This window comes from Rousettus aegyptiacus, unplaced genomic scaffold (genome assembly GCF_014176215.1).
Source record: "Rousettus aegyptiacus isolate mRouAeg1 unplaced genomic scaffold, mRouAeg1.p scaffold_m13_p_8, whole genome shotgun sequence".
NCBI lineage: Eukaryota > Metazoa > Chordata > Mammalia > Chiroptera > Pteropodidae > Rousettus > Rousettus aegyptiacus.
This window is the reverse complement of record NW_023416311.1, coordinates 77,968,547-77,996,537: the sequence shown is the minus strand read 5'-3', so window position 1 is coordinate 77,996,537 and position 27,991 is coordinate 77,968,547. Positions and strand designations below refer to the sequence as shown.

The following is a 27,991-nucleotide window of genomic DNA, read 5'->3' as shown; positions in this document are numbered from 1 at the left end:
CATACCTAATTTGTATTTAATTATCCCCCCCCCCAAAAAAAATAAAACCAGTACCTCCTTATAAAAGTATCAAATTTATTTCAGTATCTAGTTTCATTTTTAAATAAAAGCTGTTGGATAACTGTAATTTAAAATTCATAATCAGGTGAGGAAAACATTAATAAGCTGTTAAATACTGACAGAAAGTAAAATTATTGGACCATGCATTTATAAAAGCCATTTTTAATAGTAAAAAGTTCCAGTTATACTATCTAACTGAAATATCCATTAGCTTTTTATTTCTAATTATATCAGATTCTCATTTTGACATGATTTATCTTTTTCACCCAATTACTACTATGCTAAACAAAATTTTTCCAAATGTTAAGACTTTCTTTACCACTTATGAAATGTGACTTAAGAGTTCCTTAAAAGAAATTTGAAATTTTAATGTTCATCATGAACTTGTTTGATCAAAAAGTATCAGACATAACTACGAGTTAAAACAAAGAATAGAATAAAAAGTAAAAATGGTAGCTATATAATTAGCAAATAATCAGATAAGACATTTTAACTATTTCTCATTTCTACTTAGCACAAGTTAGAATAAACTGGTTCCAAAGTACTACAAGGCTTGGCATTTTTACTGCAAGCTTTAAATCATAGTGTGACTCTACTCAGCATCTCTTAAGAAAATGGCAGTGTTCATCAGTACAAAAATTGTTATATCGGGTAGATAGTATTCTACATTGTCAAGAAAATAAGAGAATTCTTTATAAAATTAGACTTTAAAACTGCAGAATATGTGATAACATGCCAGCATCTCAAAGGCTAAAATGAGAAAAATGCATAAAGTAGTACTCAATTATTTTGAGAAAGCCAAAAATGATTCTAAAGCAATAATGATAAAAGATATAATTAATATACTGTATCTCTCTTAACCCAAAGCACACTTTTCAACTCAGGACAATTCTGATTTTTACATTCTGAATTTCCTTTGTCCAGCATAAGACCCCATTTTAAGCCATTAATTGAAAAGAGTTCATAATCTAAAGTCACTTTTTTTCTCCACAGGATGTTTACAATTCATTACATAAGATGCAAAATGGCAAATGACTAAGTTGGTTATAAAGAAATTTGTAGTACAACAAATGCCAATTTACAATAACTATCAACAGACTTTTATACCAAAGCATAAAAGTTGCTACAGTAGAGGTTGAACTAACATGATTCTTCCATATGCTCAGACTTCATTTACTAAATACTGTCAGAGAATCCAAAAGCCTTAGTGGGTCCTTCCAAAGCTGCACAGTTTTCCAAATGATTTTACTCTGGTTGCAGAGACTGTTCATTCCTTTAATCCTTTTTTAGTCGTTTAGCTTTTGCAATATTTTCTTGACGTTTTTGTTTCTTTTTTTGCTCCTTTTCCCTGGCCTCAATCATCTTGGCCAATTTCCAAGACAGTACAGCACTTGCTAGAAACAATGGAGTAAGGGCCAAAATAACTGTTGTAAGGAAGCCATATGGATCCTTTGCAGCCCATTCCACAATGTACTCAGCCCAAGCCTTTATATCAAACATCTTTGTAGTGGTCTTAGAAAGGGGGGGGGGGGGCTGGGAGGAGAGAACAAGAGAAAAGACAAGTGGTTAATCAAATTTTGAAAGTTACACAATCAGTTACCTCAGAATTCCATTATCGCTCATGAGTTATTTTTTAAAAGTATTAATTAGTACTATTTTAATATAGACTAATATCCCCAGTTAAGAATAACTCAACTAGGACAATGGGAAGAGTGTTCTTTAAAAGATGTGAAGGTATAGAAAACCATGTAGACTGTCATAATGACTATGCATTCTCACATGCTTCCTATAGTCAAGACAAACTTTATTTAGCAGCACACTTTGATAAGGACCTTGAGTTCCAGGAAACAGCTGAGTTCCATTTGTCCTTTATTTAACACAGTCTTGGTACTATTGAGTACTAATTAACAAAAATACAAATCAAATTTGGTGTTTGAAAAGGACAAGCTACAGAGTATGTGAAATGCTGCTTGGAGAAAGGGAGGTAATGGTCATCCCCAGGAATAAAAAGGGTAAGGAAGCCATAACATCCACATTCATAAACAGATATAAGCAAAAAGTGACATGCTATTTTAGTCACTTTCAGCTGTGAGGACTCCTACTTGAGGGCACAATTTAAAAAATGAGAATGTATCTAATTATTAGAAAACCTGAACAAGTGCCATGCATTTAGTTCCATTTTGAGTTGGTAAGGGAGGGCTCTCTGACAAATGAGGACTGTGAAATTAAGTGAAATTGTCTAATTTGACGGAGGCTTTTTGACCTTCCTTGTTTGTGTCAAAGCGCAGAATGAGAATACCTGGGTAGGAATGGGTATATATACGATGACTTACAATTTCAGCTCGGATTTAAAAAATCATCTACCTTATGTTATGCTTCAGTTGTGATCTCTAACTTTGTCCTGGGATTATTAGTGAGCCAATTACAATTTCAGATGACCCCTGGTTGGTCGTTGTCTTCTTTAGCTCTACTATACACTTCTGAAAGAAGGTTTAAATTCTATATACTGGAGAGGTTGAAAAGAATAGATAAAAAAAATACAAAGTTTGTCACAATTTTCAAGATAATTATAATACAACTTTAAATGGAAAATTTCTAAAGTCTATACATTCGATCTATAAATGACATGTAAAATTGCAGGGCACATCATAGACATTTAATAACTCTTTCTCCCTAATTTGAAGAATTATTACAATTGCAAATGCCCTATAAGAAAATACCAATTACTGTAGATCTTGTAGTTTACTGAGTAACTTATTTCAACAATAAAATTATTTATGAAACACAGTTACATATAAAAAAGACTAGCTCACTGATGTTACAGCAAATATCAACTATAGGATTAGGTACATAATTACAAAATCAAATACCTCGCCTTACTCTTTAATGATTTTCTTCTCTCCCTATTATACAATTCATGTTCTTCATAGAAAAATCAGAAGAGAAAACCAAAACAAAAATCACCACAATCCCATTATCTCAAGAAAACTTCTGCCTGGTTTTAATTATATCTTCAAATTTTCAACTGAAGACACATTAAAGCGCCTAGGATATTGTTAAATATCCTAGCCCACGTCCCTACCCCCAAATTCATAAGCCCCACTCAGAGATCCGTTTTCAGCTTCTCCAGCCCAGTAATGAATTAATACAGAATTCAGAGATAAGCAAAAGAACTTTGCAATGAAAAGTAAAGCGGAAGTGAAGAGCCCGGTTCATAGCAAAGTTTTAGCCATTAACACAAAGAAAGTAGTTATCGTCCACAGCCACAGACCTCCCGTGCGCCTCTCCGGACCAGACCCGCGCCTGAAGTTGTAGGTGACACAGCACTCCACCGCCATCCGCACTTCCGTTCCCTCCTTACGTTTCCCCTTGTTCATTCTTCCTTCGCTACCCGACCCGGCCAGCGGACCCTGGGGGCCGCGTTCAGCCGCCCCTCGGCCTTGGTGAGTGCGGGCCCTTCAGGGCTCGCAGAGCGGGCTTCTCCGGGGTTTCCGGGGTCGCCCCCGCCACACCATGTGCCCCCCGGCGCCGTGGCCGCCTCTGCTGGGCACGAGGGCAAAGCTACCCCCGCAGCCGCCACCAGCCCTCCCTACGTCGCGCCCGGGACCTTGGACTCAGACCCCTACTCGCAACTCACCGCCAAGCCGGAAGCAGGAAGGCGGAAGCCCCAGCTTGGCCGCCCCGCCCACAGGTCGGTCCCAGTCTGGATCCGGCCTGAGGAAGTCGAGGGGCCAGTTTCCGGCTGCGCCATTGCTCGGTGGGTCCTGGACCTCAACTTCCAGGACGCGGGGCGGGGGGCGGGGCAGCGCTGCGGTTTCCGGGGAGCGGCAGGTGAGGCCGCGCGGGGTCGTCGCCGGGGCTGACCTCTGGCTCCGAGCCCGAGCGAGGCGCTTCCTGCCGGGGCTGGCGTGGAAGCACAGTGGGCACAGGCCTCCAGCAGCGGGTCTAGAACCGCCGAGGGCCCTCTGCCTTTGTCCCTCAGCCAGCGGGAAACAGCTCCCTCCCCTGCTAGAGAAAGTTGGTGGAGGGCCGGGGTGGGTGAGGTCTGTGGCCCCTGGAAACTCAGACCAATAAGCGGCGACAAGAAAGGAGTTGGTCCCCACAAATCGCCCAAAGTCAAGGTGAGGGTCACACAACGACTCTTGAAGGGTTCTGGCGAGTACCTTCTGGTTCGCGCCCCACCCTTTGCCCCTTCATCTTTTGTTGGACAGTAGATAAAGACTCACCTAGAGGAGACGAGCAGCTGGACCGAGGTGGATGTACGCACTGAAATCTTATTACTAAGGGAAAACGCAACCATACTGTGTGAAGAGGGCTGGTTGTTGTTTGCTTTTAATTTAAGAACCTAACTCATTTCACAAAAGAATGATCGATATTTGCCCAAAGTAAACGATAAATAATTAAATTCTAGGCATAGCGTTCCCACAGAAGTACTTTCAATACACAAATAAAGGGATGCAAAAGTCAACAAGCAGAAGGAGTGAGTATTTTTTTCTAATCTACTGAGAAACTGAGAGATTAGGTCTGGTTTGGTTGGTGACTAAATTTTGTGATTGCTTGCACTGAACTGCTCTGTTTGACTACTGTAAATGTTGCAAGACCTCTTCACTGTTGTATGCCAAATAAAGCAGGTTTTTTGTTCTCGAAAGACTGTAGAATGTTCTCTTTGAGAAGCAAGCTGTGACATGTATAACTAGTTTAGGTATAACAACAGTAACTATTATTTACCAGGGAACAGGCTTTTGGCACATGTTAATATTTGTATGTTGTATTAGCAGCAGTTGTTTTCTTACTCATTCTTGTTTGAAAACTTGGACCATGGTTTCAAAGCTTGTACTGCGTAGACCTAGCCTGTACCTGTAATAGCCAGAAAAAGCAGACTCAGTCACTGGATTGTGTGTACTGAAAACTTTATTTGCTGGAGGTAATGTTATGTGATTTAAAAAAGCTTGCCCAAATAGTAATTTGGGGCGGGCATGGGGGATCAATTTAACATCCTTCATTCCAGAGGCCAGGGTGTGTCGGTTTTCAAGTGTAGAGAGACAGTGTTCCCAATTACCAGCTCCCCATTAGTTTACTCTGTTGTATTCCTCATTCAACACATAGGAGTCTTGGACCAAAAGAAAAGGCACATAAGGAGGAAGTCTCTGTAGCTCATTGGCTCTACTGTAGACCATGTGTTCACAGTCTTAATATTACCGAGCTAGCTTCCAGCCACAGGTAAGCTCCTTGTTGCAGCCTCATTAAGCATTGGTTTATGAGCAGTGGTATCAAAATTAGTTCTTTCTGTAGTGAGACTGAGCTTATGAGTTGAGATTCACTTATGTTTGGATCCGTATGCTCTGATAAGTCATTCTGAGCCTGTTTCCTCTTCTGTTTGCGCGGAGCGTACATTATCTCTGGTGTTCTTTCAGCTTTAAAATTCTGTCAGTTGGACTGGATATGGCCATTTTTCTGACTTATGTTTCATAACCAGCAGCAGAATATGAATTTGGTTGAAACATCTTAAAGTTTTATTCTTTATTTGAAAAGATTCTTAATCGGGTTTAATTCTCCCTCAAATGTCTTTCAGAATACCAACTTAGAATAGCAAGGAAATAAGATCTGCTTGTTTTTATTTTTAAGAATTCTTATCATTCTTGTAACTTTAACCAAATTAACTAAACCTTACACTAATTAACTAAGGAGGGTTTGTCTTTGCATAATTTCTGTGTCGCATATCACACCACCAGCCCATTCACACTAGTTACTCTACTGCAATTATATTTTGAAAATGGAGTCTTACAAAATTCAGGGTTTTTTTTTTTTCTCTTAAAAAGGTAATTCCTGTTCTTTGTCTTTAATTTGTTTTAAAAGTATTTTTCCCTTGGATGGTACAAAGTTACAGTTCACCCTGACTCATGTCAAAATTGTAAATGAGTGAAACTTGAATGAGGTTCTATTAAAATCTAGACTTGACTAAATATTTTGAGGGCTTTCTTACCTGCTCAACATTTTATGCTTATTTCCCTGTAGTAACACTTCACATATTTGACTTATTTTGATGGAATTTGTTTCTTTCCCCAAGTTTTAATTTTGTGAGTTTTTTTTCCTTCCATAAAAACACAACGCAAGTACATTTTGTAATGGGCATACTTATGTGATTAAAAAAGTAATAATCAAGTTTTAGTGATATTTGGAAGATCATAGTGAAGAATAATAATTTTTTAAAGCTATTTATTGAGTTCTGACTGTGTACCAGAAACTGGATTCGATGCTCACATCTATTGCCTCTAACCGAGACTGAACAACCCTACAGGTTAGTATTATTATATACCCATTTTACAGTTAAGGAACCAGAGACTTAAAAAGTAGAGCAGGATTCTAAACACATCTGAAAAATCTCTACTCTTTTTTAACGTCCAAAGACTTGGCAAAAATGCCAGTTTAATAAAATGAAAGTATGTTTCTTGATTTCTATAATCGTCATTTAACTAATGTTCACGACTAAAATCTTCCCAGTACTTCACAATTGCCTATTGCCCAGGTGGTGGCAGTATGTCTCAAAGAGCTGTTGAGATGCAGAAGGTTCTCTCGAACCTTGCCTCTTCATCTCACATACGTGACCTGTCTACCAACCTCTAACTTCTTTATTACCCCCTTTCACTGTTAGACCAACTGATCAATGATTTACTCTATCTTCCATCCTCTCTTCATTCTCATCTGAATGAGTCATACTCTGCCAATTTGCTTTTAGTCTGCTTTGCCTACAAAGCATCACCAAATTATTATTTTATTATTATTTATTTGTGTAGGCCTTTCTGATAACAAAGAATTTTTTTTCCAAATATTTTCACCCATTAAAGTAATTTGACAGAAACACATCCTAAACTAAATATTTAGCTAATATTATAAAGTACTTGTTTATATTAGAAGGGATACTTTTTAAAAACGTATGGGGTATACCAATTAAGAAGGTAATGAAATGTTTTTAAAAGATTGAATTAGTCTTCACAATAAGAACAGGAAGATTCAGTAGGGAGCAGTGTAAGGATATCTATTGCAGAAGGAATGCATGTAAATACATAGCAGAATAACTAGTTAAACCTACTTCAGTTAAAAACTGCTTGTAACATTATTCTTATATCTTTGCAGGGCTATTGCCTTCTTTCCTCCTCACGAAAGGCCTCTCTACCACTATCACTTTTATGTTTTTCACAGAACCTCAGTTTGACATCTTATTTGTGTACAAGTTTATTGTCCATATTTCCCATTAGAATGTAAGCTATATGAGATTAGTTACCCCAGATCTAGAATAATCTTTCAAGTAATTGATTCCAGGATATAGCATTGCTACTTACAAATGAAATTGTGTACGTTTGAAAAAGTCATAGAAACATCTAAATTCTGGGAATTTGTGAAGCTCATATTAAAGTACCAAACTGTTTTAAAAGTAATAAGAGATACTCTAGTAAGAAGAGGTCTAAAGATTAGCAAATAAGATGTTTGAGGAAAGGTAAAAATAATGTGGTTCGCTTGTTAATGAAAGAGAACTAGTTGCTTAATGATTTCCAAGCTTGTAAAAGTATGTACAAGGAACATAGAGATTCATCTGCAGATGATGAAAGGAATTAAGATAAGATAAAAGGAATTAGTCTTAGGCTGTAGGTGTTAAGATTTAAGATAAGAACAAGCTCCACTAGAAATCTAAACAGAGATCTTTGAAAATGGGTTGTGAGCATGTATGCAGGCTAGATGCCCTCTCTAGATATTTTCCAGCTTTATGATTCCCAATTCAGATTACAGGAGAAACACTGAACTTAGATAGCAGATGCTTCTTTCGTTAATTATTCCTTGCTGCCCCTGGCCTTTTCCATGCATTTTAGAAACATTTCAGTGTGTTTGAGCACAGTCAATACAGGTGGTTATATATTGCTGCTTTGGGTAGTTTATAATTTTTTTTACATGATACTGAAAATTGGATGTTTCTGCTTTTTAACGCCAAAACTTTATAATTCTGTGTCTCCAGAATGTATTATCCATGTGCTTGAAGCAAGCTACATCCCTGTAATTAGCAGGCACACCTTCGAAGGGGTAAAATTTCCAGCAAATTCTTCCAAAGCCTTGGATTGCAGTCCTGTTAAAATTGTGAGACACTAAGCTTTCCTGCCAAATCTAGAGGTTCAATTATTAGACCTGTCCCTAAATGATGTAATTATATTAGTCATGTCAAGTCACCTCTTGTTTCTGATGGGAGGCCTCCTAGCCATTAAATAAGAATTGCTGCTTAATTGGGAAAACTGATCTATATATAAGAATTCTTTGGTATAAAAGCAATATCTATTGCAAAAGCAGCCCCTAGCACCATCACCTTCACTGAGTAGTATTTTAATGATACCTTCCTCCTTCACTTAAGCAAGCTACTTGAAGTAACCATATAAAACATTTTAGCCATATTTGCTGTATTATCAAAGACATTGTCCTTTGTGTCATATAGTGCCCTTTATATAAAATCTTGTGTAAGATATTTTAGAATGTGATTCTAAAAAAGTTTCGGAAGCCACTTTAAAAAATTTATTTTATTTTTAAATTTATATTAATTAGAGTTGACATACAATATTATATTAGTTTCAGGTGTACAGAATAGTGACTATATATTTATATACCTTACAAAGTGATCACCCTGATAAGTCTAGTACCATCAGACACTACACATAGTTATATTATTGACTACATTTCCCATTCTGTACTTTACATCCCTGTGACTACTTCTATAACTGGCAATTTATACTGCTTAATCCCTTCCACCTTATTCACCCATCTCTCCAAACCCCCTCCATCTGACAACCATCAGTTTGTTCTCTACCTATGAGTTTCTGTTTTGTTTGTTCTTTTATTTCTCTTTTTAAATTCCACATGTAAGTGACATCATATGCCATTTGTCTTTTTTCTGATGTATTTCACTTAGCATAATACTATTTAGTTCCACCCATGTCACAAATGGAAACATTTCATTCTTGTTTATGGCAGAGGAATACTCCATTGTATATATGTTATATCTTTTCTATCCATTCGTCTGTCGATGGACACTTAGATTGCTTCTATGTCTTGGCTATTATAAATAATGTGGCGGTGACTATAGGGATACATAGATCTTTTTAAATTAGTGTTTTGGATTACTTTGGATAAATAATTAGAGTGGAGTTGCTGGGTCATATGGTAGTTCTATTTTTTTATTTTTTGAGAAACCTGTTTTCTGTAGTAGCTGCATCAATTTACAATCCCACCAACAGTGCAGAAGAGTTTCCTTTTCTCCACATCCTCGCCAACTCTCGTTTGTTGATGTATTGACAGTAGCCATTCTGACAAGTGTGAGGTAATATCTCATTGTGGTTTTAATTTACATTTCCCTGATGATTAGTGACGTTCAGCGTCTTTTTCCATTTCTATTGGCCATCTGTACGTCTTCTTTGGAGAAATGTCTATTCAGGTCCTCCACTCATTTTTTAATTGGCTTGTTTGGGTTTGGGATAGGTAGATTTGATGTTAAGTTGAAAGAGTTCCTTTTATATGTTGCATATTAACCCCTTATTAGATGTTCATTGGTGAATATCTTTTCCCATTCACTAAACTGTTGATGGTTTCCTTTGCTGTGCAAACACTTTTTAGTTTGACGTTGTCCCATTTGTTTATTTTTTCTTTTGTTTCCCTTGCCCAAGGAGACATATCAAACAATATATATAGCTGAGAGCTATGTTAGAGAGTTTACTGCCTATGTTTTCTTCTAGGAGTTTTATGGTTTCAGGTATGGAAGTCACTTTTTGATATTAAGAATTTTACCTCTCTTTGATTTGACTGTCAGGAAGCTCAAGAGCCAAATTTGAAATTCCTGTTTAACATCCATCCTGACCTGCATACTTATATTTCTTTTTAAGTATATTTTTCCTAGGGCAGGCACCTTATATCTTTCATTATTATATATACTTATGTAGTAAAAGACCTCAAGTCTTTGGTGAAATAAGTCATGGTATAGTGTGTGTGTAGATCAAGTGATTGAAAATCAGAACTTTACAAAGACTTTTGATACATAACACGTAGTTATTTTCTAGTAAAATCCTTCCACTAATTCTAATTTTTATGTTTATTTTAAAGTCTTATAACCATATTTTTCATAACTAGGGAACATAGGAAATCACTGTTTGGAATTGCATCTCAAAGTCTAATTCTAAAAGGTAGTTTGTGTTTCAATAGCCCTCGGAGTACAGTGTGTATATTTGGAATCTAATTTAAAAGTGAACAAAAATTTACTAGTGCCAAGCTATAAATATAGTTTCTTAAACCATTACTTAGAGACATATCATAGTCCCAAATTCACAAATTGCTTTTGCTGAGTTTACAGTTTATGTTTTAGGCTTTAAGTCAGGAAGCGAAATCATCTGAAACCCAGAAACTCTGTTGATTCACATATGTCCTCTTGAAGTATAAATAATAGTGATGCATATGATGAGTTTCTGGAGGCTTTGAATTTGGAGTTTCCCTTAATTTTTACGTTTGACCTTGATCAACTAATTTTCCATTCTCTGCAATAAGCAGATAATAACCTGCTTTTTGAAATTTGGACCAATGTTCTCTTGAGATTCTTTTCATTCCCAGGTTTTAATATTCTGTTGTAGAACCACACTGCAGTTGTAGACATGTATTATTAATGAATATAGGCATATAGCAATATGACTTAATCACTAGTTCTAGATTCATATTTGATCTTGTTATGTAGACCAAAGAAAGCATTTAACATTGCTGTGCTCAGGATCCCATGTCCAAAACATAGAGTTCACACCTTTTTTTGTAATACTAACTAGTTAATGAATGGACATGTAGCCTTCTTTTAATAAAAGGTTGTATTCTCAAAATTCATTTGTAAGTTGATTGTTGGGAGGCTACTCAGATCCCCAGGAAACTGTGTTATAAATAGTGGTTAAGTTCCTCATTTAACTTTAAATACCTATTTGACACACAGCTTAAGTGGAAAGAATGCCTCTGCATAAAAATAGTAGATGATTTTCAATACTAGTAGTAAAATCATAAAAATTAAATACATTTTGGTTGCCTTGTACCATAGTAAGATTTTATAAAGAGTGATGGAAAATGAACTTGTCTAAGTTCATTTCTTTTTCGAATTTTTATATTCTAAAAGATGCAAATGCTTTGTCAGCACCTTCTGACCGTCTTACCATATATGCAGAGTGATACATCTTGCCATATATGAAGTCCTGGAATCACTGTTTGTTGCAGCTGTTATCAAGTCTGGTAAACACTTTTAAACTACAGGAAACTAAAGTTATGGGTCTATAAATTATTCACGTGTGTATGCAGTGCATATGGAATATATTCATGTACATTAATCTGATGTGCTCCTCTCCCACTTTATTGTCTATAGAATGAAGTACAAACTCCTTAGAGGAACCTAATGATTCTCTGGCCCAACCTGCCATATAAATCTTTGACATGATAGAGGACCATTTATTTCAGACCTGTGCAGCTCTAAGAGATGTCGTCTTAGTGCAGTGGTTGTAGCATAGTCTCTGGAACCAAAGTATCTGGTTTGAATTCCATCTTTGCTAGATGAGGAGGTAGCTGTGAGAATGCACCTCACAGACCTGCACCGTAAGGAACTTGATTGACGAAAGGCCCAGCTGCTGTGTTGGAATGCATTACTACATTTGTGCCGAGACCTTGCTTCTTTCACAGCTCAGTGACTGAGTGTGACAGAAATACTAAGACTCCTGTGATGGCCAGCTGGGGCTCAAGGACTCCCCCTAGTTGCCTTGCCAAGCCTTGTCTTAGAATATGTGGTAGTCTAGGACACTTCCGCCCAATCGTCCTTCCCTCTCTCTCACATAGGGGTCAGATTTCCATCATGGTGTGACAGTCCACTTAGTCTTGCCCACTTCCCTTCCCATTTTCTCTCAAAGATATTTCCCCTAATAAAAATCTTACACGTTTAATCCCATCTTGGCTTCTGGGATGGCAAAATTGGGATTTGGGACAGGCTCATTCATTACTGGATATGAAGATCCCACCCTGGTTGGTAGGTGGGCCACTCATCACCCCTGGCATAAGGTTACAGGTTAACTTTTAAAGATTTCACCAGTGTTGACCTGGGACAATGTCCCAATGGAGGGGAGCTGTGGTAGGCGTGATGATAGAGGTATTTTAAAAATGTGAGGAATAGTACCTACAAAGACAACAGAGTTGGCTGATAACTGCTAAGTTGTATTAAAGCACTACAGTAGAAAAATGAGAAACAGCTGCTAATAAGTAGTTACTAGCTCAGTGTGAAAGCTGGAGAGCCTCTGTGGTAGTTTATAAAGACATATTTATCACCTATAGTGGAAGGACACTCAGTTGAACTGCAGACTGAAATGCTCGCCAATTATTGGAGTCCCAGAGCTCCAGAGACATTTGAGCATTGAACGTGTAGCCAAGGCAGGTCTGTTGTTGTGAAGGTGGGGAAACCTAGGATCCTAAACATGAGATAAGGTCATCTGGATGGATGTCCCTGCTACGCTCTCTAGACTTAAGGCTTGCAAAGGTAGCCTTTTTCCAAAAGTAGCTTTGTTTACTGTGCTGGAAGATGCTACAGAAGCTTCTTGCCCACAAGGCAATAGCACACATCTTCCATATGCTGCCCCCCTTCTTTCTTGGCTACCAAGCCAATAACGAACCAATAACAAAGCCAATAACTGGGTTAAATCCCAGCAAAAGAGACTGTTCTAAGAATTTGCAAGTTTTGCTGGCATGTTCTGACAGGAACCAGAGGAGGACTCTTGGGATTGGATTTTAAAGGTGTTTGTTCAGAGGAGCCAGAAGTGAGATTGGATGAATAAGAATTCATTGACTTGGTATTTTCTCAGGTATTGAGTATATAACACTCTAGCAAGAATCATGCTATAGACTGAATGTTTCTGTCTCCCCCAAATTCATATATTCAAACCTAATCCCCAATGTGATGGTATTTGGAAGTAGGACCATTAGGTCATGAGGGCGGAGCCCTTGATGAATGGTGGGATTAGTGCCTCATAAAAGAAGCCCTAGAGAGCTCCTTTGTCCCTTCTACCATGTGAAGAACAGCAAAAAGACAGCTGTCTATGAACCCGGAAGCAGGCTCTCACCAGGCATCAAATCTGCCAGCACCTTGATCTTGGACTTACCAGCCTTCCAGAACTCTGAGAAATAAATGTTTGTTGTTTAAGCCACTCAGTCTGTGCTATTCTGTTACAACAGCCAAAACTGACTAAGGCAGACCACAGTAGTGGGAGTGAAACACTAATGTGATAGCGCTTAGAAACTGGGGCATTGGGGTGGGGCGGGGGAGCACAGCCAATTATCAGCAAAGCGAAAAATGTCTGGGTTGCTCTGGCAGATGGTAGAGGGAGGAATAAAGAGGCTGAGGGAAGTGGGTATGCTAGAACGGATGTATTAGATAAGGCCAGAGAACCCAAAAGGATTATGCTCCATGAGAGGGCCCGGAGGACCTACCATTCACCCAAGGCCCTCAGGAAAGCGCTGGTGAGAGAGATAGCAGCATCACTAAGAACTTTGGTGGCATCCCTTCTCTGCAGCCAAGGGATGGAGGTAGAAGTAAGGCCACAGAGTTGGCTTATTAACATCCATGAGAATAAGAGCCCCGAAGTAACAGAGGCCAGGTGGTGCTGGTGAACTGCCAGAAGCTAGAAGATGACAATTACCATAATGACTAGGAAGGTCATTCTTGCAGCCACAGGAGCTTGACCCACAAGGAATTGTGGAGACAGCTAATAGAGCATAGTCTCCTTGGGGCAAGATGGGCAGTCCACCAGGGTGCTGGGTAGTCACTGCAATAAAAAGTCATGATCCCGTGCTTGGGTCCCAGACCTAAGACAGTTTTCAGGGCTCCACGGCTATCTATGCTAGTGACCATGCACGGGGGAAAGGGAGGAAATCAGGTGTTTTGAGGACTACTGGTCACAGAATCTGAGTTCATGTTGATATCTGGAAATTCTAAAACAGCATCACGACCTTCCTGTTAGAATGGGAGCCTATCAGACCAGGTGTTCTGGCTAAAGTTAGTCTCACAGTGGGCCCACTGGGTCCATGGACCCACTCAGTGGTCATTTCCTAGTCCCCAAGTGCATAATTGGGATTTATACACGTGGCAGTTGGAGTAACTGCCGCATTAGGTCCCTGGTCTATGGAATAGTCATATTGGGGATTGCCAAATGGAACCCTCTGAAACTGCCCCCCAGTGCCTGCCAAGATAAATCAGGTACAACATTATATCCTGGGGAATAATAGAGATTTGTGCTGCCATTTAGTACCTAAAGGATACAAGGATGCCAGTCCCAATCCAATCTCTCTAATTTACTAGTCTGGCCTCTAAAGAAACTGTATGGATCCTGGGGTATGACTATAGACTGCTGCTGACTAAACCAAGTAATAACCCTGTTCACAGATGCTGTGTGCTGGACTCATTGCCAGAACAGCTTAATAAGGCCTCAGATACATGATATGTCATTGTATAGATTTGTAAAGTTTCAGTGTTTCTAAGAGGTCCAGTGGTCAGAGGAATGTCAGGATAACCCCTCTAAAGTAAAAGACAGATTGCTGCTACCTACAGCCTCTACCACAAATAAGGAAGTAGAGCACTTTGTAGGCCTTTTTCCCCTTCTGAAGGCCATACATTCTACAACTAGGAATAATACTCTCACATAATAAATGACATGAAAGGCTGCCAGTTTTGAATAGAGCCATTCTGCAGCACTTCTAGTCTTCAGGGCAAGAATCCCTGACTGATACTTGGATCATACGATCCAGCAGACCATAGTGGTGACAATGGTGGGAAAAGATAGTGTGTAATTTATGGCAAATCCAGTGGGAGAATCACAACACAGGCCCCTGGAGTTCTAGAGCAAGGCCATGCCATCTGCAGCAGATAATTGCCCACTGAGAAGCAGTTCTTGGGATATAACTGGGCCCATAGAGACTGAATGCTTGACCAAAGGACACTAAAAGCTACCCCTCCTTCCAACCCCTATCCAAGTGAAGGGCCAGTTTTTCTAACCTATCGTTCCATCTATGTTTTCCAGCTGGCATTCTAATAAGAGGAAGTGTTTTCCTTTCTCCCTCATTCATTTATTTATAACAGATGGACTTATAGATTCTTAGTTAACCTATTAAAATCCATTATTATCATTATTTATTTATACATTTTAGTTGTCCCAGATTTAACCAATGGGAGCCCCAGAATGTGTCCTGTTAGTGTCAGGAGCCCTGCTGTGTCATGTCCTCTCAATTCTTTGAGCCCTTTCTTTTTAGTATGTTCCAAGTTCATCTTGTACATCCCTTGCCCCAACCCTGAAATCAGCCATTTTTTTTTTTCAAGGAACCCTGCTTTCTTTTCATGGAGAATGGTAGTCACAAACCAAATTCTGATCGCTAAGTTTGCTCATTGCTGCTGATGTGTCATTGCCTGTAGTCCCTCTCAGCAGGCAGATGCATAGGCAAATATCTGTATTTACTTCTATATCTGTTAAAAATCATGGGTTTATACTGATACCTTCTATTCTAGTCTATCACTACTTTCTAGCTGGCCCTTTTCCATCTCAGTAACTCAACAGAAAGAAACCTAGCTGCCATTATTCTCAATATATCTACTCATTTGTTCAAGCTAGATACAGGAAAGGTAGTTTTAGAATTGAGAACTCATGTTACTGTGAAAGGAAAACTTACCAGATTTTTAGGTGTCATGTCTGTTTTCAACCTGTTCTTCAGTTTGGCAGCCATCTGCGCCATCTTTTAAGTAAAGTTAATAAATTAAAACTTAAGCCTCAAACAAGCGTGTCTAGACTACAAAAACTGGGTATTTCAAAGAATTAATGTTAAAGGGCTATAGAGCTTCAACAGTCCAGGTCATTAGCTTCAATCCTCATATTTGCTGTAACTCATAGTGGTTAACATAGAATTGTTTATGTTGAATAATAATAGCTGATCATGGCTCTGTCTTTCAGGTCTTAGTGCATGTAATAAGAATTGCTACCTCAGCTGAAGGAAAGGGCAGATTTCCCCCCAAAGGTGCTGTTTAATCATTTTAAAAGCAAACTACAATAGATTGTTCATAAGTCATTTCCACCCATGCTTAAAGTACTTACAGCACAATTTCTCAGTTAAATCTTTTATAACCTTGTGTTATGATCATATCCTTTTAAAAATCACATTGGGCTTTATGAGCTACAAATATTTTTGAATAAATATTTAGAAAATGATTCAAGGAAAAACATGCTATCAAAGGCAGTACTCAATCTGGAAGGCTAGCTCTTTCTTCAGCAAAACCATTGATTTGGGTGAGAGCATTTTGTAGTTAGAATATAAATTAAAAGTTCGAGATTTTATGTAAATCTGCTGTTGACATCAGGTTCAAGGATGCAAGTCATTTGTGCCTTAACAAGGACTTCTTTTTGCTATAGTACTTTGTGTAGTTTTGCTAAATATTGTTAAGCAATTTCAACTTGCCCTCCTAGTAGTAAATGGTAAGATATCCAAAGATAATGAATTTTTTTTTATATCCATAGAATCTTTGGGGAAGGTTTAAATTTTAGTTGCTATTATCAGTATTCAGTGTTGTCCAAAACACTGGCTTCACTCTTCAAAATGAGAAGTAAACCTAAAATTGTTTACTCTCACCAGCATAAAGTCAGTACATTAACTTGCCTATTTTTCTTGGTATTGTACCTTTAGAATTCCTGTTACCTGCCCTTCACTAAAAACAAATTTAATGTTAAATCCTTAAAGTGATCTGTTTTCTGTGAACTTATATAATTTGGAAAGTGTTTGGGAAAAGAAAGAGGAGCACTTTTAATCTTTGAAAAGCACACTGACCTAATTCATAAAGCCGTGTGAAGGTTCGAGTTAGGCAATCTGATCTGCCTCGATATTATCTTGTCCAAATGGCCTTAAATGAATACATTTATAGTTAGATGAAACAACTAATGAAACTAAAAATTTAAATTATTATTGGAAAGTACACCTGTCAGTTTAGATTTGGTTCATCTCTGTCAAAGCATGTTGGATCGGTTCTACAAAGAAACCAAAGCATACTCCTAATGCTAAGACAGTCTCATTGGGATTCCTTTAAGGTAGGTTAATTTTTTAGCCAAGTATCATTAAGTGTCTGTGATGGGCAGCTTCTAAGATGACTCCTAATGATACCCACTTCCTGGATCCATGCCCTTGTATTATTTCCTCCCGTCGAGTTTGGGCTAGACCTAATAGCATGCTTTTGATGAACAGAACATAGTAAAAGTGATGGGATGTCACTTCCAAAATTAGGTTACAGAAAGAGTCTGGTTTCCATCTTGTTCGCCCTCTTGTACTCACTTTAATGGAAGCCATTTGCCATGCTGTGAGCTGCCCTATGGACAGACAGTGGAACTAAAGATGGCTTTCTGGCCAACAGTCAGTGAGGAACTGAATCCTCCATAACCGCATGAGTGAGCTTGCTGGCAAGCTCTTCTTCCCTGTCAGACCTCGAGATGATGGCAGCCGCTGCTGACGCCTTGAATGCAGGCTTGTGAGAAACCCTGAGCCCTGCTCGTACACAAATTTCTGACCAGGAGAAACAGTTCATCAGTATTGGTTGTTTTAAGGTGTAATTTGTTACTTAGCAATCCATAACTAATACAGTGTCCTTTCTGAAAAAAAAATCACAAAAGACCCTCAAACTTCCTCTCTCTCTCTCTCTCTCTCTCTCGCTCTCTCTCTCTCTCCTACAGTTTTAACTAACGTTTCCAGATAAATGATTTAGCACAGTGGTTTTTACCCACTAACAATATTCAAATCAGCAGGGAGTTTTAAAGAAATACAAGTGCCTGGGCTTCGCCCCCAGAAATTCATTTTGAATGGGTCTAGGCCTCAGTATCTTTTAAAAGTTCCCCAAGTAATTACAGTGAGTAGATGAAGGAAAAATTACTGATTTAATATAAATAAATGTATTAAGCCCCTTCTGAGTGGCAGGTGTAGGAGCTATAACATTGAAGAGAGAGAGAGCTCAACCTTTATTCATAGATCAGCAAGAAGACAAACATGTAAACTGATAACAATGTGGCAAATGCTCCAGTAGAGTTGTGCACAAGGTGATAAAGAAGCACAGAAGAGAAAACACCTAACTCAGCCTGATAAAGTCAGAAAAGGTTTGACAGAGAAAATGTTAGGCCAAGTCTGAAGCTAAATGTAAAAGCTAGTCAGAACACGAGGGGATAAACATCACAGGCAAAGGAATAACAAAGTGTTAGAGAATAAGCAGGGATATGGTATGTTCATATTTGAGTAATAGGGAAGGAATAAACTCCGGAAGGGTAGGACGAGAGTTAAGAGAATGCAAAATTAGGATACAGAGACCAGTTAGGATGAGGACGTGACCTGCGGTGGTGGTTTAAGAAATGAAAAGGAGCAGGAGGATCTGTTTGCTACTGAGGACATATAAGGGCTAGGACTTGGAATTAGACGCTGAAATGCAAAAGGAGGAGGAGCCCATGATGACTCCCCAGGCCTGGCTTGGCGATTGTGTGCTCATTAGACTGTAACTTTGGCAGCAAATATGGGGACAGCAAAAGTAGAAGACAGAGGGAAATGAACAGTTCAGTTTCAGACCTACGTTTAAAGACTCAGAAGAAACAATTGGTTGCAGTTGGCACTAGAAACAAAAAACAAATTGCCCTGTCACTTGCCAAAAGAGCACATCTTTGTGGATGATTCTGTGTATTTGGAAATAATCAAGAACATAGCTTCTGTTTTGTCTCCATATGTTTTAGTGATTTGCAATCAGCTTTCAATAAGACCAGGAAGATCTTGAGTGTTTGCTCTACTGGCTTTCAGAAAACATTCTATTTCATTAAACCAAAGAAACCTTTAAAATTGAACCACATAGGCTTCTAGTCACTAGTTTTTTGGACACTGGCTATGGTACACTCACATCACACACTTCTCCTTAGACACCTTTACCCCATTTCCCACTTAGGTGAGTAATGTCTTAGTTTGCCCAGCTCTTAGTGAAATTTTGAACTGCATCAGATTACATTGTGTCATGAGGTGGGAAGGGTTCAGATGGTGACATCCACATATCCTCATTATGATCTGGTCATTGTTTTAATTTCAAGGGAACAATATACTCAGCTCAAGACTTCAGCCCATTTAAAGCATTTATCAGAGCGAAGTTACATGTTCTTATTATGACTCCCTGACACTATGATATATGCTTTCCAGTTTCAATCCACTCATCTGTTGTGGGTGCTTTTTTTATTGTAAGGAGCAAGATATCTAGTATTCCCTTTATTTGCTATTGATAAACTGACACTTTTGAACCTTTGAAACTATTTTCTTTCTTCTCTAGTCTGGACAGATCAAATAGCCCCAAAGGAGCCAGAGAAGCCAGAGGAAAATACAGCTGAATCGTACTGTGAAAGGAAGGAAGTATTGCACTCTGTTTGTCATCAAGACTGCCTTGAGGCTGATGTAAAAAAAAAAAAAAAAAAAAAAAAAAAGCTGATGTCCGCATAACATTTATCTCTTAAGTAAATCAAACCTGTAATTCAGCTTGGCGGCCTCTAAGTCATTTTGATTCCTGCCAACAAGAACATTAATGAACTTAGTATCTCCGCAGCTCTCCTAATGTGTAAGACCCAGTTCCCTATGCCTTATTCCAACAGCTGCCCCCGCTCATCTGATAAAGTGAAAATCTGGAACAGGTCATACAAATCCAGGTGACTCCTTAAACCAAGATTATTATAAGTAGTGTTCTCTAATTTTCCAGCTGGTTTTAGCATGGCAAACAATAAAGTTTCCAAGGCTTAGATTTGAAAAATCACCCATACACTAGTAATTCTGGTCATGAAGAAACATTTAATGAAATTCAGCTTATTCATGCCTTTATTCATTCTACTTTTATTCTCCTTTTGACAATGATAACTAATTCAATTATGCTGTAGTTTTGCTTTTGAGTCCATGGATTTACAGAACAAGTAGTGCTTTTATAGGTTTCACAAAATGGCATGAGACTGATATAGGAAGTATGCTAAATTGGATGTGAACCTAAATTGTTAAAAAAGAATGAAAAAGGAAGGAAGGAAGGAAGGAAGGAAGGAAGGAAGGAAGGAAGGAAGGAAGGAAGGAAGGAAGGAAGGGAGGGAAAGGAAAGAGAGAGAGAGAGGGAGAGAGAGGAAGGAAGGTAGGAAGGAAGGAAGGAGGGAAGGGAAGGGAAGGGAAGGGAAGGGAAGGGAAGGGAAGGGAAGGGGAAAAAAGAATATGGAATAGTTGTTTCTAAATTTGTCTGCACATCAGAAACACCTGGAGTTAGCTCTAAAATTCCAAAGCCCAGGCTGTACCCAAGACCAATTAAATCATACTTTCTGGGATGGGACACAGGTATCAGGAAGGTTTTGACTCCTCAGATGATTCCAATGTGTAGATCAGCTTGGGATCACTTATTTAAAGAACTGTTTTTTCACGATTGCAAGGTAGCACAGCTCTGGCTTCTCTCAGACTCCCTTCCCTCCCTGCCCTTGATGGAAGCTTCCAGCTTCTCCATCAATTTTATCAACTTTGAGCCTAAGCAGGGGCACTGAATGAGAGGGAATTAATCACTAAAGGGCAATTTTTAACTAATCAAAGACCACAGGTGGATATAAAATAGTTGATTGCAAATTTTTAAAGTTAAATTTATGTGTTGTAATTTTTCCTGATAGCAAAAATCTTACATCTTGGATTTATTATATTTTATTTTCAGACACTGAGAGCTTCTTATGCAGTTAGTTTTATAAAACTCCAGTCTACCAGGGTGACATTTTTGTCATGCTTTGGGTGATTGTTTTAGAATTCCTTCTTTGAGTTAGTCAACTTTAAAATACTAACTCAGAAAGGGTATGCACTAAGCGAGAATTGTCTGTTTGCCTTATTTAAAGAAACACAGTTTGACACAAAGATAAGCATTTAAAATTTTATTTTCTATGTATACACAGAACATTACTTATTTATATAAGCAATCACTGGCTGTCCACAAGCTGAGGGAAGCTTGATTTTAAATAACTATTTACTCATAGGTGCTGAATTTACATGGTTGACATTCTTTATCAGAATTCTAGCATTTGTACCAAGAACCACCACTCTGGCCTTTATAATTTATAAAATTATAACGCTAATAGTGTAGCCCAATAAAATAATGATTTTGCTATATGCCTACATGTATATTGAGAGAGATTAAAGTAAATAAAATTGCAATTGAATCTGCTGGGTAGTTGAAATTATCTGAATAAGTGTGATCTTGACTTTAATAAATTAACAAGTAAGCTTCTTTCAATAAATATTTAATTAATTTTAAACCATAATATTAATGGTCTAGTGTTCAATTCAAATTGTCTATACTATTATTATGTGCAGGTTCTAGATCCTAATCTTGCTTTGGTTATCTTGCTCTTCAATCACTGGCTACTGCGGAGTGGGAAAAGAGATGAATGGCCGTGATCTAATTCCTTCAAGTGGCATTATTTTTCTCTCTCCTCTATTAAAATGCTTTTTTTAAAAATATGAAATTTGAACTTTGTCCTAGAACACATTTGCCTTTGTTCCATAAAAAAAAATTATATAATGTATGTCTTTCATTTCATTATAGGTGAGGGCAGCCATGGTATAGATAAACCAAACGGTAAGTAATCCCAACACAAGGAGTTTTGATTTTGAAATATATCTTAGAGTTTGCATTTGAATGTGAGTGATATTTTGAGAAATTCAAATTCAGTTTCACCCTGTTTATAACAGTGCTATTGGGAAACAGGATTCCTAGTTATGGCCTATCTCTGTTATATCATGTTCTTAAAATATGCAGTTATATTTGGGGAAATATCCTTTGAGCCATAGTATTTTTGAGCCACGCAATGAGTTGTAATGTAGATACCACTTAGGTAGAATAATGCAACTTCATTATAAGATTGTTCTATAACTCTTTTTCTTCCTCCTTGAAGAATTCATCCCTAGTCACCTTATTTAACAACAACAATTAGAGGAAGTATTAACTCAGTATGAAGTAAAGCACCAGCCTTAAAAGAGATGCTCATTTTCATTCAGAGTTTATCTTTGCCGGGATAAAAGGAGGCAAATAATTATTCTGCCTTTAAGGCCTTGATTCTAGATGTTAGATTAAATAGATAGAGTGCTGGCCACATGTGACTTAAGCAGTATCATTGGTTATTTTACCAAGCTTTGGATCAAGGTTTGCTTGAAGTAAGCCATGCCATAGATAAACCTTTGGAAGATCAAGAGTGAACTGTATTGCCCTCTGCTTTCTTTCCACCAGGACGTTAGTTGATGGTATTGATCCTGAGCAATGAAATTTAACTTCTAAGATCACAGATCGGTTTCAGGTATTCTTAAATGTAAAATTGATTTTGACCTACCCAGGAACTATAGAATAATAATGATCACAGAGAAGAGAATAAAGTTGCCGTACAAATTTTTCAGTGCTTCTTTTAGAAAATCTATTTTAGACTGTAGAGGTGTGCAGTTGGTAAACTCAGATTCTTTCCTGTGTTTGATATTACCTGTTACCAAGGTTTGTATTGGTATCATTGCTGGAAGAGGCTTTGAGGACATTGTATTACCAGTATTTAGACATTATTATAGGTTTAATCTAGAGCAGATGAAAGGGTAACTCAGTAACCTGGTACCCAACTAAGTCAGGAGCATGGAGAAAAATAGGTTGATTAAGGCTTAACTCAAGTCAGGTAATTTATAGGCAGACATGGCTTCTTTAGTTCAGGGTGGTTTTTTTCTGAGAAGCCAACTTTTTCTAAGATTAGAATCAACATTGCTGGTGGAAGGAGTAAACTTAGGGGCAGGCCATTCAGTGTAAGATCAAAGTAGAGCTGCTTCTGTGTCACGGCTATAAGGACAGGAAGATGCCCGTTTTTCTCAAGTATCGCTTCTGCATGGTTATATCAACTAGTTGTATCAATAGACAAAGCACAGACTAAGAATATATACATGCAATTTCGCCACCGGCAAAAAGCCACGTTAAGTCTCTGAAATTCTCAAATGACATTCATGACAGGGAATAGTACATTTTTGTGTACTTTTAAACCCTATCTCTTTCATTTTTAAAATATATTTGAACTCTTAATATGTGCTCATTAGAAGAGCAGGGGAACAAAAGAAGTCTAATATAGAATCGCACTTTTTCTTCCTTGAAGCCATTTGGATTTAGTGTGTGTGTTATATACACATGTATGTATGTATTTGGTATATAGCATAGTAACCTGTGAGTTTTTTAAAAGTGTTTTCTGCGAACTATAATATACTTATAGAAAAGTGATAATGTTACACATATAGTTTACAAATGATTGTAAGAGGAAACATCTTTTGTAACTGCCACCCATGGTTTAAAAAAATAAAAATAAAAATAAAAGTAATTTGACCAGTATGTCAGAAACCTAGTATATCTCAAACACAACCCTCTCCCCACACTTGTCCCCTCTTCCCTGAGTAAGGTCTAACCTTACTTTTTAGGTAATCATTTCTCTGCTTTTCTTTATAGTCCTACCACTTGAGTGTGCACCCATATGCACCAGAAACATCCATATTGTTCAGTTTTGGGTATTCGGCAACTTTATGTAAATGGAATCATACTCACCATGTTCTTTAGTCTTGCTTCTTCCATTGGTTATCCACATTGTTGAATGTAGCTACACTGTTCATTTTCATTGCTTCATAGTATTCTGTTGTATAAACGTACCACTATTTATCCATTCAGCTGTGTTGGACATCTGTGTTTACAGTTTGCACCTACTATTGATAATGTTGCCCTGTGACTATTCTTTTGCTACACCTTGATACACATGTATTTCTAGGAAATGGACATGTATTTCTGTGGGACATAGTCCTAATAAATATTAATGATGTGACAGTGGGCAATGAAACTATCTTTTTTTCTAAATGCAAATTTAGTGAGCCAGTAATCTAATGAAGGGAAACCTTTTCTTTTTTTTCCTTTTTTTTTTTTTTTTGGTTATTCTAAGGTAGTAAGTGATGTCTAGACACAGAGATGGTCATTTCTATCCAGGTAAATGGAAAAATAGTGTCCAGGATTGTACCTCCGCTTAATATTCAGATTTTAAAATGTTTCATTAGGAAAATAAAATATTTTAGTTTTTAAACTACCTCTGTTATTATTTCTAGGTTTCTAAAATTACAAGGATAAAATGTCCTTAGAAGAAGAGGAATGTATCTTACATTTCTTTTATGTTCTTCACAGAGACCATGGCAGTGCTGGAAAGATGCTAAGTCCTTACTAAATATCCATTCCATCAGTGAGTATACTTTGGAGTAAATTGTTTGTACAAATAGTGTAATTTCCAAGGGGCAGCCCCCTTAAAAGGGGACAGGAGTAGATTAGTTTAATTAAAATATGTTTTTTGTTTCGAAAGCCTCTTTCATGAAAGATATAAAATAACAGTTTGGATGAGTCATTGTAATAATCTGTTTTCTCCACCATTTTTCTTACCATATTTTTACATGTTCTAAGTTTACAGCTAATATTAGTGTATTTTTGAGGTCTTTTAAAATTATAATTTGGGGGTTTTGTTTGCCTTTTGAAATGGAAGCCAAAGTAGAAAATATACTAAGATACAAGTTTATTACTTCTAAGAGTCCTTCACTTCAAAGTATATGTATTTTAGCATTTGGCCTGATTTTGCCAGGTAAGGCTTTAGTTGAAAAATCAAAATGTTTGTCGCACTATTCTGGGTTAGCTGAAGTCTTCTTCCTGTTTACACAAAATGAACTTGGCCTAATGCAGTTAACATGAACACTTTACAACTCATTCAAGAACTATTTCAAGTGTTGAGGAAAGGCATGCTAATTGAAAAATTATCCAGAATCAGGCTGGCAGAGAACACTGCTTCTTGTGAACTCTGCATACTAACCACACCATGATTCATTTTGCTCTTTTGCTGTAACAAATGTGTTTGAATTCTTTGTGGCAATGAAAGATTCTTATGGTTCGTCTTCCTTGGGGACTGTAACTTTTAAAAGGTGCTCTTAAATGTATTACTACCTTATTTAAACTATTTGCTTCCAAAATGTGCAGTACTTTGCACAAAGAATACGTCCCCTGGATGCTCAAAAGTAAAATGCTCTGCTGGGTTTTCCATTTTGTTTTGTTTTTCTATGGTAGGTTTATGACTTGATGCCCAGCTTCTTTATAGACTCACAAGACACAATTCCCTTTAATGTGTTTTCTATGCTGATAGAAAGAAACACTGTGTTAGTGTCTGAGTCTGTTTGGGCTGCTATAACAAAATATCATAAACTGGGTGGCTCATAAACAGAAATGTATTTCTTACAGTTCTAGAGGCTGGGAATTCTAAGATCAAGGCTCTAGCAGATTCCGTGTCTGGAGAGGGCCTGCTTCCTGCTTCATAGACAGCTTCCTTTTTGCTATAATCCCACGTGGTAGAAACATGGGTCTTTTTTAAAGGGCAGTAATCCTATTCATGAGGCTCCACCCTCAGGATCTAATCACCTCCCAAAGACCTCACCTCCTAATGCCATCCCTTTAGGATTTAAGATTTCAAAATAGGAATTTTGGGGGGACATAAACATTCAGACCATAGCAGTTAGAAAACACCAGTAGAAATTTCATTTTTGCCACATGGCTTTCTCTTAGTATATGGAGAGAAGCCCCCTTAAAGTGCTTCAGCAAGTTAAGTGAAAGTATCTTTTTGACAGACATCTTTGTGATTTTTAAATGTTTTCTTGACAACTTACGGTTTTTATAAATCTGGGACCAAAAAACATTTTAGACTCTTTAATAAAGTTAAAAGGTATTAAAATCAAAGAATTGGAAAAGTGGCTAGGAAAATGTGTCAAGTTCTTTGTTAGGGGTAGAGAGCTGGCATGAGCAGGAAGGTAGACGAGTGCCGTAATGAAAGTGGCTTCCAAAGGAGACCAAGCAGGCAGCAGGCCGGAGTCAGGAACATCTGCCCTTCCATGAGGTTGTCCCCGCTTCTCTGCCCATGCTGTTTTCTGAAGTCTTGTAAATATTACCCAATATGTAGGCAAGAACAGATGGGTGGGTCAAAATAAAATGCCTTAGGAGCAAACATAGAATAATTTTCCCTGATAGGACAGCAAGGATTGAAATTCACATGAAAGAAAAAAATCTCAGATATGGTTTCTTCTCTGGAGTTAGAACTTTCAATATATTAATATGCATCTTGAGAATACAAGAAGAGCCTTATATGTTTCGAAGGACACCATTGTTTTAAGGAACAGAGTTTGGGAAATACTGAGTTAAACTATAGCATAATGTATTTAGGTAAGAGGTAATTGAATGGCTATGGAGTCCCACTATTGTATATCTTCAGGAACAGGATAGACAAATATCTATATGTCACTCCTTCTAAAATTGTGATTCTCAAAGAGGCGTCCCTTGACAAGGTGATAGCAGAATCTCAATTGGATTTTTGTCAAATATCATTTCTGCATCTATTTAGATGGTTATATATTTTTCTTTTCGGGGTCATTAACATGATGAGGTCCACTGATTTTTCTAATGTTAAGCCAAACCTGCATTTCTAGGAGAAATCCCACTTGGTTATCGTGTACTATCCTCTTAGTATATTATTAATTTGATTTGCTAAAATTTCATTTTGAATTTTTGCATCTAGGTTCAAGAAGGATATCAGTTTGTAGTTTTCTCTTATTGTAATATCTTTGTCTGATTTTTGGTATTGTTGTAATGCCGACTTCGTAGAATGAATTAGGAAGTATTTCCTCCTCTACTTTTTGAAAGAGTTTAAATAGAATTATTATTTCTTTATTAAATGTTTAGGAAAATTTCCCCTAAAACCATATAGGCTTGAATTTTTTCTTACGAGAAGGTTATAAACTACCATTTATTGAACAGATACACAGTTTGTACCAATACCCTCAATTACAATCCAACACCACCAAGTCAATATTAGTTTTCTTCTTTTCCATGCTTGTAACTCCCTTCTCTGACAGTGAGATATCTGACTCCTATCATCTTTAATATATTTACTTATTTGATTAACTCCCCTGTGTGTAGTTATCAACCTCCCTTTGCCAGTGCTACCCCATTCCCCATACAAATCCCCTTTTCATCTCACTTGGGCTCTGACATCCTGCCCAGAGCTGTAGCTCCCCCTCATCCCCCACCCCATGTGGACTCTCGCCACACCCACCCAGGCTTTGGCACCTGTGCCAGACTGCTCCAAAGCATGGACACGACCCCACTTTCTCTTCTCGTCTATTTGTGAAATTATTCCTCCCACCCGAGTCCATTTTATTTCATTTAAATTCCATGTTGTCTAGTACATAATTGGCAGTTTATAAATGCTTAATAAGACGAAAATGAACCAAATTTTTAAATGAACACGTGCTATATTGACACTCTAAAAAGAGGTGTTAGTATTATCAGAATTGCCAGAGTTTGCATTCCAGCTCCACTGTTAACTAATTCTGCAGCCATGGACTAATTAAATAAACTGCTTTGGACTTCTATTTCCTAATCTGTTAAATAGAATTAAGAGAAAAATAATTATAATATAATAATAATGATAATAGATAGTACATAATGTCTACTGCACCCAGTACTATGCTAAGGACTTAACATATTAAGTCCTTAGCATAGTACTGGGTGCAGTAGACATCAAATCTTCAAAGTGGTCTTTTGAAAGAGATACTACTATTATATCCATTTTTCAGAAGAAAAAGCTGTCATTTGAAGGAGATGTCATTATCTTCCTCATTTTACAGATGAGGAAATGACGCTCAAAAAAGTAATTCATACCAAGTCATATAGCTGATAACTAGTAGAGTTGAAATTCAGAGACTACGCCTCCAGAAAGCA

General features: G+C 37.6%; 2 protein-coding genes across 2 annotated transcripts; one reads left to right on the top strand and one right to left on the bottom strand.

Moving 5' to 3' along the window:
* Positions 1-54: 54 nt before the first annotated feature.
* On the bottom strand, positions 55-3,466 carry SMIM15 (small integral membrane protein 15). Its single transcript, XM_016137049.2, has 3 exons — positions 3,332-3,466; positions 2,425-2,566; positions 55-1,587 (listed from the first exon to the last, which is right to left on the bottom strand). The coding sequence occupies exon 3, from the start codon at positions 1,558-1,560 to the stop codon at positions 1,336-1,338; it is 225 nt and encodes a 74-aa protein (XP_015992535.2). The 5' UTR covers positions 1,561-1,587; positions 2,425-2,566; positions 3,332-3,466; the 3' UTR covers positions 55-1,335.
* On the top strand, positions 2,024-27,663 carry LOC107506372. Its single transcript, XM_036226290.1, has 5 exons — positions 2,024-2,044; positions 3,324-3,817; positions 5,167-5,280; positions 19,463-19,832; positions 21,737-27,663. The coding sequence occupies exons 1-4, from the start codon at positions 2,024-2,026 to the stop codon at positions 19,518-19,520; spliced, it is 687 nt and encodes a 228-aa protein (XP_036082183.1). The 3' UTR covers positions 19,521-19,832; positions 21,737-27,663.
* Positions 27,664-27,991: the final 328 nt, after the last annotated feature.